Below are 11,584 nucleotides of genomic sequence, written 5' to 3'. Positions count from 1 at the left end.
CTTCACCAAAGTCAGTTCTATCGACAAATGATTCTACCGACTATTTGACTTCCAAAGCAGCGCTGAATCTTGCGACTCGGGCTTTCTCCACAGCTGGCCGGTTGTTCTTCTCTCTTCGTCTCTGCGCCCCTCGGAAGGAGTGTTGGCTGGCTCCTGGAGATCGAAGTCGAGCGGGTCGATAGCCTCTTCCATACTTGATTGATTATCCGCGCCTGGGTGTTTGTAAGGTTAGTGTTAGCCTCAGGAAGACCGACATACGGCGAAAGATCCACTTGCCTTCCGTTGCTACAACCTCCTTGAACTCGGTCGACGACTTTCTGTGAGCCTGAGTTCCGGCATCAGGCCCGCTGGTAAGCCCTAAGCTCATGTGAAGAATCTCGCAAGGGATCGAGTTGAATTCCGTCTTAGACTTTCTGTGAGAATCGGCGAGGTCGTCGGTCGTAGTGGGTATTGCCTGTGTTTCTACTGTTGCTGACGCAGAAGGAGACTCAACTCCGGCGGATGGCCAGTTTCCCGGCATCTGCTCTCCGTAGTTGTGGTCATGAGGTGTCTCTGGCGCCTGTGCCTGTAAGGCGTGACGATGATCGTGAGTCAAGCTAAGGTACTTGGGCTGTGCCTCATCCTCTTTGGACGTGGCGGAGGGCTTGTCAGAAGAGGGAGAAGGAGAAGACTTGGTGCTGAGCGAAGGGCTCTTTCTGGTATCCTCAATGATGGGGGAGCCGTCGTGCTCGGTAAAGAAGGGGACCTAGCCCTGGTTGTTGTCGGCCGGCTGTCGGGACTGGCTGGTGTCTGCCATTTTGTTCTGGAGGATTATTGGGACAAGCAGGAAGATGCTGGCAGGCAAACTGGCTGTTTGGAGAGCTTCTCGAGGATACTATGTGATTAGGGAATAGAAGTTGGAGATTTTCAGAGGAGGAGACGTGTAACGGTTTGGATGGCGATTATATTGTCACGGGCTAAGAAGTTGGGATTGTACGATGAAGATGGAGATGGTGTCGAACGGGGATGCTTCGTGTAGTCACAAAGAGGTCTCCCAAGGTGTGTGCGCCTTCTCATTGGACTGGGCTTCATTTACATCACGGAAAGCCCGGGTTGCCTTGCTCCTTCATTGACTAATACCTCAGAAACTAAGCAGAAGGTGCCCCCCTTCTCCTTTTTGCTGTCAAGCCCACGACATCACCGACAGGCAATCGTGAGCTAGAAGAGTAGAGTTACATGTCTCTTGCCTCTGCCAGTTCCATCATGTCCCATACGGAACGAAAATTTCTACCCTCTTTAGTTTGTCACGGTACTTATGTTGAGATTATCAAGTCAACAGCCCAATCACCGTAACCGTTGCAGGATCTTCTTGCTTAGGCTTACCTGAAATGTCAATCTCACGTACTTACTTAGTGAATCGAAGTACGCTCTTTGCGATCGGCAACCGGAACCTGCGAGTTGTCATAGGACCCCTCGTGTTCGAGCTAGTCACGGATAGAAGGCCCCCTTTGAGTCTTGACACTCCGAGTTGGTTTACTCGTGGAACCCATCTTGATAAGACTCTGGGGAAAGCCTCAAACCAGTGACTAGTGGTAGTTGATGGTGTGCAGCCCTGTACCCAATGATAGCCTCAAGATGTACTTCCCCTGATGACTCAGAAGTAATCCTTGAAGAATTGGGTATAGTGCGTGTGATGACACCGGCAGCGAGAGATGAGGCGGCGCCACGACACTTGTCTGCAGCAGTTGAACCGTTCTTGGCTACCACCTGCGGCTCCCACCGTGTTCGTCTACAAATAGGGGATTTAAGGAGTTCATCCAGCTTGTTGGGCAGTAAACTCGGACTATAGTACAAAATATCTGCAACAGCAATACCATCGAACAACGTGTGTTTCATCCGGAAGCTTGTTTCCTCGCATCTTCGCGCAAGGCTTCTGCGGTTGTGAGGCTCCTCAAACCCCGAAAGGTCGGACGGACCGGGGGAACACCACCATCTCAGCACCGACGCCATCCACAGTCTGACGTGCCCGCTCGGACCTCGGACGCTGCAGTGTTCAACGTTCGGACGTCGAAATGGGGAGCACGGGGCACCGTCCGAGCGGCGCCGGGGGCCGACGTGCTTGAATCTGGGAGAGTTGCGCCGGACTGCGGGTATCCCGCCCACAAAAGGAATGGGCACACCAGACGGCGTGACGGCGTCCTGGTAGTGTCGCTGGCCTTGCCTCTTCCTGGACCCTTCATTTGTGAACGCGAGGGGTGGTGGAAGATCCTTTCCCCTGAACGGCCTACCCCGCCTGTGTTTGGGTGCGGCCGTAAGTCTAGAAATCAGACCATGATTGAGGTTGGTAGAGAAAAGCAAGCTGAACCGGTTCCAGTATAACGCTTCTGGAGCCACTTTGCAGCATGGTGGTAACCCCTCGGATTTTGGTTGCATCTTTGAAGCTGTCGCTCACTTGAAAGCGCAAGTCGGAATGGAACGGCCTATGAAGGTGATGTTGGAAGCGAACTGGGAGAGTTAGGATAAAGCGATCCATAGAAACCACCGTGTTCCACGTGGTGGCCGATCGCCGCTAGAAGGCTAGCCGGATCGCGCGGTATGAAACGCTGAGAGCTTGCCCGTATATAGCAAACAATCCACTACTCTGCGGATACGAGCTAGGTAGATGCTTCCCCCTGAATAGAGGCGCTTGCCGTTCGCCGGTGAGCAACTTTGGTAAATTAACGTGTTATGGTGACCGGTTCGCCCTGTCATTGTAAGAAAAGCGCCAATGGGACACTCACACACCCGGAGATAGAAGACAGAAAAGAAGGATGGATTGGATTCTGTTCGTTTGTGAAGCCAGGCCGCAGATTGCGGCATTGCTGCCGGTGATCGCCGTTTCCCACTGCGGTGTCCGTCGCCATCATGCATCCGGCTGCAACATTGAGAGTGGCTGTTTTCTGTCACATTCTGTGACGCAGCTGACAAGTTGACGCGTCGATGCTTTAACGTGATGATGCTCATATAAACTCGTTTCCGGTTGATTCGCGGAAATGGTCCTTTGCGAAAGGGAGAAGCAAAGATTGGCGACGGAAAAGAAATAACAGCAGTTGCGAGGCGTCCAGAAAATCTACGAAGTACCTAACCTAATCCAATACAGGTGACTAAGCAGGTTATGTTGCAGGCGTGACGCGGTACCTAACTTCCCGGACTCAGATTCAAGAGTGACGGGTCACAGGTGCCCATTGTTCGCCAACTCTTTCCCGTAACACAACAGAAATCCCGTCAACATCAATTGATCCATCAATTACCGGCATCAAAGGAATCGCTTACATCTCCGACAGCCGTCACACGAAGCAATGCCGCGAAATTATAGCACGGTTCGTTCACCACTCAGAATAGAGTCATTATGGACCATCTCGTTCGCCGTTCATTCAGCTGGGACCAGCAAAACTCACACCGCACACCGTACTGAGGTGGCAGACCCTGCAATCTTTGGGCACCATCGTAGCTAGCGCCGGAGACTCGATGCTTTTCCAGCATTGTGGCGACCTGAACAACCATACCTACGCATGACATCTCGATTGACTCGGCCGTACTCCCTTGCCTTGCCTTATGCTTATTGATCTGTTGGGCTTGCCAGCTTGGAGCAAGTCGACGCGGCACACACGCCAGCCTCCAAGATTGATAATTGACTTTCGGATGCGTCATTTCAGTTCCATCGAATCGCGGCCAACACATCCGAGAAATAATACCAGGGGCGAATCCCTGAGGGTCCGAGGGATCTGCTTTCGCCCGCCTCCAATCAGCAGGGGGCGCAGAAAAGATGTCTCGCACATGAGCATCTACATCTACATCAGGGGCTGGGGACCCTCAGCCATGATCAATCCAGGGCCAGGCACATGCACGCTTATGGGAAAATGCAAGCAAGATGGACACAATGCAAGATGCAGGTGGACGACGCTTCAAACAGATGAGCGGAGAAACGTGTCGTCAACATGGTTCGATACGCGCCGTTTGGCGGGACGACGTCTGCTTTGATACCACTGCCGGTCGACGACTAACACCTCACGAATGCTAAGAACAAACATCCATCCGTCTACGCCGTTGACCACGACCATTCGGGTCGGTACTCCAAACGTCGAGCCCACTGTGACAAAGTCCAGTTTTTCCAAGACCAACGGAGCAAAGCCACACGCTACCGGCTGGCGCTGTCCAACAGGAATTCTTTGACTTTGTTGCTGGGACACACTAAGATGGCTAGTCCTGAGACCAGTCAGCTGGTGCTGCCAATAAAAGCAGCTGGCAAATGGGCTTCTTTCCAACCCTCGTCGATTGCTTTTTCTCCGAGGTGGCACTAATTACGACGTCTGACCCCTGAACCCAGGGCCATGTTTTCTTCTTTCTTGGATCGGCAGAGTGACCAGCATCGTGGAGGTGTATCGTCGTCTTTTGGAACAGATCCATGCTTGTTTGCGCTTGCGACAGCTATCAAGATCTGGAATCTCCTCCAGTCCTCCAGGATAGCAATCAACCTCGAAACCCAGGCACCACCTCGACTACGGATACCTTGGCACCAACAGACCGAGACCAATTCGGCTGTTTTGATGGATGGATTGCATTGGGCTTTCAGTTTGGCAATCGTAGTGCCCTGCAGAAAATCACCCAGAAGCGTGGAAACCTGAGACCTTCATTCACTTGCCCTCGAGCCGGACAGTAATAACAACGGCCGGAGGTCCTGAGATACTACAGAAAACCAGACCATGAAACAGGCTTGTAAGCCGTTTCGTGCTCTTCACACCTTTGTTGTCACTTTCGCACGGGCCGCGGTCCATCCCATTCCCTCCCATCCGACCATCTATCCGTCTACTTACCTGTTTTCGAAACCTTGATGCGCCATTTCGTCCGAGCAACCAGTCTTGTCACCACCACACCACACCAACGAGCCTGTTCTAAGCTTCTTTGCCACTCCTGCGCCATTCCTCAAGGCACCCAGAAGCCTGTTTGCATACCAAGACAGACAGATGGTTCGGACATGTGGAAATCAGCTTCTGATTGTAGCTCCCCCTGCTCTGCCGAAGAGTGACCTGAAATTCTGGTCATCTTGCTACGCTTTCCAAAGTGTAGTCTCTCTCTCTCTCTCTCTTCACGTCGTGTATTAAGGACAGACTTCATCTTCTAAACTGGGCAGAAAACAGCCACCCGCTCAAGTGACGGATCATGGGGGGGCCAGCGATCTGGCCTTTGAAGAGTCCTGCGCATCAGAGGAAAAAGTCTCAATGTCTCGATACTTTGCCTTTGACGGAAACCATGGCTCTTCCGCGGGTTTGTGCTACATCACACCATGCAACTCGGAGCAGCCACGCTCGGGGACATGGGTATCGCATCGTTTGACTGCATGAAGCCTTCGACCTGGGCCCAAAACTCGGTCTAGCGTAGACTATTTTCTGCTCATTCGCTCCGCTCCGTCATGTACATGCACGCACTTCAGCCTTAGCACCCGTCCACGACTCGTCGCGTCGCATTGTCCCTCCTTTCCTTTTTCTTTAGTCCACCTAGGTTCTAGGATCTGACGCTGTCCAGCCCACCCGCTCGGCTTTTAGACTCCCCTTCCCCCTTCTATCGGTACCCTTTTCCTTCCTCTTGTCGTCGTCTGTTCGTTCCATCGTCTTCTCACATCGTAATCGTACATGCGATGAGGCCTCGGTGTCTCGGTACTCAACTGTCTTCCAGCCTTTGAATTTCGCCTTCAACATCATTTTCCACCGGAAGCCAATCTCGAGCGTGCCGTCGGTTCGCAGCGTCCCTATTTGTCTTGTGTAGCCGCCATATGGAGGGCAAAAAGCTACGATAATGGGCTTCTTGAGGTTCTTCTCGTCCAAAAGGTCGTCTGACAAGTCATCAAACGGTATCAAGGCGCAAGCGTACGATGCTACGACTGCTTCTCTTCCCCCGCTTCTAGGTAGGATTGATCCAACACCCAGCCCAGCTTTATAGTCTAAACTTACATTAATTCCTAGGTACCTACCCGGTTGCCGGAAATGGACCAACCAATGTTTTCGAGGACCTTCAACGCTCTCATCATAAGATGAGCGAAACCAACTTGTCCCTTGCAGCGGGTTCCGAAGCTTCTGCCCCAGCACCGCCCGTCTTACGATTCCGTGATTCCAGCCTCGAGCGCCCGAGTTCTGCCCCGGGCAGCGCCGCACCTCCCAGCTTTTCACCGTCCCCGCCGGGCCGCTGGGGGAGAGACTCATCGAGGGGTCCGCCTTTGTCTTTTAGGAAACCACGGCTCGGGTCACTTACATCGACGACGTCTGGTCTATCAGGACTATCTCCCGCCCCAAAACGCAACAGCAATTCTCCAGCAATACCGTTCGAGGGAGATCCGTTTCGCCCACCAACTGCTCCTTTCACCCATAACCGGCACCTTTCCATGCAAAGCACAAGCACGGCCGCTGTCAGAGGCTTCATCGATCTGCTCGATGCGCAATCTGAGATCAAGCCTTCTGGTTTTCAGAGTCGGGTGAAGGCGTCAGGCGCTCGGGATTACGGAGAAGATGTTGCTGACCGCAACATTGGCGAGAACGGAGTAGACCTTGAATCCGACAAAGTCCAAGCATTTTACGCAACGAACGGTGGTAGTCCGCGGGATCGACACAACGGCGCGTTTGCAGCGCCAGCGAGGGCCCAGTTTGGAGACAAAGAACAAACGTTTAAGCCCCCTCGACGCCACGATTCACTGGACAACGAGGCCCGCACAAAGTCTCTGACATCGGCGAGCCTCGGCCAGGTCCCATTTCGAACTAATATGTTCAATCCTGAAAGCTCCCTTAGCCGTGAGCCAATCATGGAGTCCGTTTCGGAGACGATTCGTGGCCGTCGAAGGCAATCGCTAGGTGCTTACATTCCTACAACGCCATCAAATACAACAAACGGTAGAACGCTGAGTTTAAGAAAATCGACAGCCGATGCTTCTGGATCCCCGAGCGCTCGACAGCACAAGAGGAGGTCTACTCTCGGAGGCGAAGCTCCCCTGAACGAATTGGGCATCTTTACCCCGGGTGGTGGGCATCCTGACCCGTCGTTGTCGCCAAAAATGAGCCAGAAGCCAACGTATTTGGTCAAGCACAACTACTCATTACCAGTCCAGCAACGGCCAAAGACTTCGTCAGGTCTTGTCCACACCGAATCATACCAGGCGGTGAGGCCGCCATCCCGCGGAGGGTCAGTAGCCAGTCCCACATTCTCCTCCCCAACCCAGAAGTCGCCATCCAAACGGCACACCCTTTCCGCGATAGGCGGTGCTGCAGCATCTTCCCGTCCTACCGAGTGGCCGCGGAATGCGAAGCCCGACGGAGGGTCCGGCAAAAGAGGATGGGTCGGCCGAGTTGAGGTTGAGAGCTTTGTTGATTCTGCGGATGTGTCCTCACCGGCGCCTTCACCTCGTTAGTTTTTACCGTCGATTCTCTACCGTCTTCTGTTGTTTACTCCCGGAAGATCTTCTGCTAACACGACTTGCTTGACAGATGTGATGAGAAGTGGCCACTCGTGGCTTGAGGCCCCAGATGATTCCTACTTGCGATCCAAGAGTAACGGCGCACCATTCGGAAAGGGCAAGCTTGACGAGATCTACGAACACGTGCCGATGCGGACAAGTAGTCTCCGGCACTGGTCGATTTCGTCCGCGACTCCCACTATGTCGAGCACCAGCTCCTTCCAACGACCTCATTCTCGGCACACGACAACGACGACGGTCGATCTAGCTACTATGTCGTCCTTTCTCAACGACAGCTGCAGCTCCTTGCATAGTGGTACGGGTGATCATGCGTCGTTTTGCACAGCACTGGAGAGTGCCTTGCCCTCGCCGATTACCCCAGCAAAGCCCGGAGACGCATTCAATATTGACGACTACCTGTCGTCCGATGACGACATTGACGCCGACTCATTCATCACTACGCGGAAGCGTGATTCAGCACACAGCGGCGGCCACGAAGAAGGGCTCCTCTTCAGCGACGAAGGGTACGGCGAAGGCGGTCTACAGCTACCGGGCCTCTTTGACAGCCTATCCAACATCCCGGATCCCGATACCACGTCGCCAGAGCGGTTCGGTCACAAGTATTCCCTCAGTAACCCCAGTGGTCGTTTACATAGAAGGTTCTCTCTAGACCCGAGGATCGAAGCACCAATGTCCACTTTTGATGAGGGCGATAATGATGCCGAGGACGAGGACGATGGTCTATATGATATTCCCATGCGGTCAGATCTGGCTCTCGGGCGCCGGGGCACACGGAGGATCTCGGCGCTGGGAACCATGTACCAGAGTATTGAGGAGGAAAAGGACGAAAAGGTCGACGTTCGGGCTGCGGTTCGTCTTCGAAAGGAAGACAAGGCGCGGCAGCGGGCGTTGGCTAGATTCAGCAGAGTGCAGCATAAGAGGGTTTCCCAGTTCGAGGTAAAGCAGGGCGGTAGTGAGTGAGCCTGTGGAAGGTGGATTTTCAGCGTGTAAGAGAGTGGTCAAGGCGCAAGAGCGATTTGTACATGTTAACGAGGAGTTCAGAGGGCTATACCCAGGGATATCTTGCTAGGGATCTCGGAAGGAGAGGAAACGGAGGGAATGGGCCTCTGGCCGGGACATAGATCTTGTTGGGCGTATTTTTGAGTTTTGTCACGAATCACGTCTGCCTTCTCGGCTGTTTGATAGAACAATATGATACCATATCTAATTCTTACAACACTTTGTTCGGTTCTTATCGTCCATTATAACAAATATCTTCTTATGGCTTGAATACAATGTCTATATACTAACAAGTGCTTAAAGGCCTAGATCTGAGATGATATAATAACCCTCCCCTTTTTTTTTTAAACCTGGCAAACAATGGGTGATATACCGTAACGAAAATCCACCCCACAGGACTTGTGCGCCCACAAGCCACTTTAAACCTCTTCCAGAGTAATTCACGTGAATACAAACATGTTGGTGTTATGCATCTCGTCAACACCGCCGCTGCCACTGTCACCACCACCGCCCAGGAATGCACTCCAGTCCATCTCCACCAGCTGCTCGTCGCACCACATGGACATGTCTATACTGTTTTCTGTCGAGGGCGTACGAATGGCGGAACCGGCGCCGGAGCCTTCGAGGTCGGTCGTGACGGCCTCGTATAGGGCGCCGACGATATCAGGAGTGCGATCCGAGTCGCGCATCCAGGAGCGCATATCGTTGAAGAGCTCGAGGGCTTTTGTGAGACTTGCGCACCAAGAGGGTAGCAAAATGTTGTGCTCGGGGGAGTTGATTGTCACTGCTGTTGGCATCTGTAGTATTCCCAGATGTGATGCTTGCGAGGGGACTGTGGATGATGGTGGTGGTGGGTATTGTGATTGTTCCTGTTGCTGTTGATGTTGCTGCCTACGGGCCGAATTACGCACATGTGCGTCAATGGCGATGGAGAGTATTGGAACCATGCATGCTTGGAAAAGGTACCATGCCGAGTTCCAGACGTGGATGCGGTTAGGTGTCCAGTAAAGTGTAATGGCATCGATGGCCTCCATGGCGACGGAGCGGCAGGTTTCAACGAGGGCTAGCTCTTCGGGGGAAGGCCCTGAGACAGCCGAGATGGCGTTGGCGCCGCGTCTGAGGGAATGATCGTGTGCAAGGTAGAGTAAGAAGCTTCGCGTAAGGATGAGGCGGACGTTGAGGTAGCGGTTCCGCATAAACTCCCGGGCTTCCGTCAGACGAGGTGGAGAATTTGCTGGGTTCTTGAGAAAGTCGGGAAGAGAGTTATGCCACTCTACCAGCTCGCGGTCGAAAGCCATGGCCTCGCGGGCGGATAAGCGCGCGGGTTGCGCAAAACGATGCTGAATCCTGTCACAGATGTGGCAGAACAGACAGCTTGCTCGTAACGATGCTGCTACGTGGTCATCGGGAAACAATGGCGTGGGTAAAAGCGTGTCCATGGTACTGCTATCCCATCGGCCACACGTAGGGCGGCCGAGGGTCATGCTCGCCCACGTATCGAGGCAGAAAAGACTCCACCAGGTTCTTCTACGCGTTTCGGCGCGTGAGATGTAATTGTCGTGCTCCGTGACGTTCTCGGCACGACTGCGGGCGGGTTCTCGATGCAATCCAAGGGCTATTGCGACGCGGTGAGCTGCACCGAGAACAGCATATGCCATGTTGGGCGAGTTTCGGTAGTGTAAGTAGTAGCCCCCGAGAAGGCAGAGAGCTTGTAGACTCTCCATGTTACCAGAGCCCAAGGAATCGAGATCGAGGAAAGAGCGTGCCTGTCTATAGTATTGAACGTGGAGAGAGTCGCTGCCGGAGGCAATGGAGCCCAGAGTGTAAACCATGTTGAGTAGGGCCAGCCAAGAGCCGTCAAGACGAGTTCCTGACGCAAAGTTGCGTCTGAAGTCATCTTCATTAAGAATCGGTGTTACTGGGTGGATGTGATCAAAGTAAAAGTCGATACAGCGCTGTTCCCGCAGAGGGTTCATACCCGCGCCGGGGCTGACAAGAGACAGTGACGGAAGCAGCTGAGACTGGTAATGGACATCGTTCCACGCCTTTGCCCTCTGAGCCGTGTGCTCTTTGGCAGCTGGACAGAGACGAAATATCACCCTGAGAACGGCACTCATGGATGTGACGCCGAGATATGAGCGGCGATGCTGGTCTGTTGCTAGGCTGACGGCGTTGATATCGTCGCTAGAGCCAAGGGTCGCCGGCTGCTGGGCTGGTTCATCCCATCGTCTTTCGTTTGCAGCATCTCCATTTTCAGAATTTTGCGCCGAATCATCGTGGCGGTCATCATCGTCATCCTCATCGGCTGCTGAGACACCAGCTGGCGAAGGGTCGGCCTGCGGAACCGAGGAGCCCAAAGCAAAGAGGGATTCTCGCGGCAACAAAGAGAGCAACTCTGCTCGACTCTTACCTACTAGATCGTTCACGTCAACATCAGGGAAGAGTTTCTGCAGCACGCTAGACTGAGCGCGGAGCTGCTCTGAGGTCTTTTCGAGAGTACTGGGGTACACGTCAGCCTTGATGATCCTGCAGGAAAGAAAGCATCGGGGGTCTAATGAGAGGCAAGGGTCACTGCATACCTTCTGCTCACAGCATGTCGTCTGCTACGCTGCCTGTACTCGCATGAATCTGCAACCTTGTAGTACTGACAACTCGCACAAGGATGTCCACCATCGCACTTGACCTTGCGTCTGGTGCATTCCTGACATGAGCGGTTGACCTTGCGCGAAGTTGTCGGTGAGCTCCCGGCCGAACCCTCGGGGCTGCGGTGGCTGTCAAAGGAGTGGAACATGGTCGCCCGACCCGTGGCTGTTGTAGTGGTGGTGGTGGTTGTAGTCGGCATTTACACGGCCCTCGACACGGCGAAAGACCCAATTGAGTGGGAGACATTGGGGGGAGGGATATGCGGAGAGCCGGAGATTTGGAGGCGCGGGCCTGGAATAGAAATATGTGGGTTGAAGAAGAGGACGGGAAGGGTGACGTTGATCTGCCCGTGAGGAGGAGTTTGAGGATGAGGAGGAGGAAGAGAAGGGGCCGAGGAGAATGTTGTCAAAGGGAATGGCGCGGGGAAAGTGCGAGGAGCGCCTGTGATGAACATGGGGAAGGAGC

The 11,584-nt window shown here is 53.6% G+C and overlaps 4 protein-coding genes across 4 annotated transcripts; 1 reads left to right on the top strand and 3 right to left on the bottom strand.

Moving 5' to 3' along the window:
• Positions 1-33: 33 nt before the first annotated feature.
• Positions 34-520, bottom strand: BDZ83DRAFT_753511 (uncharacterized protein; the record flags this gene model as incomplete). The annotated part of the gene is made up of 2 exons (XM_060514360.1): positions 34-212; positions 259-520. 2 exons carry the CDS (start codon positions 518-520, stop codon positions 34-36), a joined length of 441 nt encoding a protein of 146 aa, XP_060363475.1.
• Positions 521-1,291: 771 nt separating this feature from the next.
• Positions 1,292-2,600, bottom strand: BDZ83DRAFT_389494 (uncharacterized protein). Its single transcript, XM_060502778.1, has one exon. It carries the CDS (start codon positions 2,410-2,412, stop codon positions 1,513-1,515), a length of 900 nt encoding a protein of 299 aa, XP_060363474.1. The 5' UTR covers positions 2,413-2,600; the 3' UTR covers positions 1,292-1,512.
• A 3,211-nt stretch (positions 2,601-5,811) lies between these two features.
• Positions 5,812-8,437, top strand: BDZ83DRAFT_653071 (uncharacterized protein; the record flags this gene model as incomplete). The annotated part of the gene is made up of 3 exons (XM_060510584.1): positions 5,812-5,920; positions 5,979-7,162; positions 7,412-8,437. 3 exons carry the CDS (start codon positions 5,812-5,814, stop codon positions 8,435-8,437), a joined length of 2,319 nt encoding a protein of 772 aa, XP_060363473.1.
• A 479-nt stretch (positions 8,438-8,916) lies between these two features.
• BDZ83DRAFT_753509 (fungal-specific transcription factor domain-containing protein) lies at positions 8,917-11,267 on the bottom strand (the record flags this gene model as incomplete). Its single annotated transcript, XM_060514359.1, has 2 exons — positions 8,917-10,975; positions 11,056-11,267. The coding sequence occupies 2 exons, from the start codon at positions 11,265-11,267 to the stop codon at positions 8,917-8,919; spliced, it is 2,271 nt and encodes a 756-aa protein (XP_060363472.1).
• Positions 11,268-11,584: the final 317 nt, after the last annotated feature.

This window comes from Colletotrichum acutatum (genome assembly GCF_030867785.1).
Source record: "Colletotrichum acutatum strain CBS 112980 chromosome Unknown BDZ83scaffold_65, whole genome shotgun sequence".
Classification (NCBI taxonomy): domain Eukaryota; kingdom Fungi; phylum Ascomycota; class Sordariomycetes; order Glomerellales; family Glomerellaceae; genus Colletotrichum; species Colletotrichum acutatum.
The sequence above is the reverse complement of the archived record's forward strand: the minus strand, read 5'-3'. Positions and strand labels throughout refer to the sequence as shown.

Coding starts and splice junctions, on each gene's coding strand:
- BDZ83DRAFT_389494 (XM_060502778.1), bottom strand. CDS start 2,412: ATGCAACCAAAATCCGAGGGGTTACCACCATGCTGCAAAGTGGCTCCA.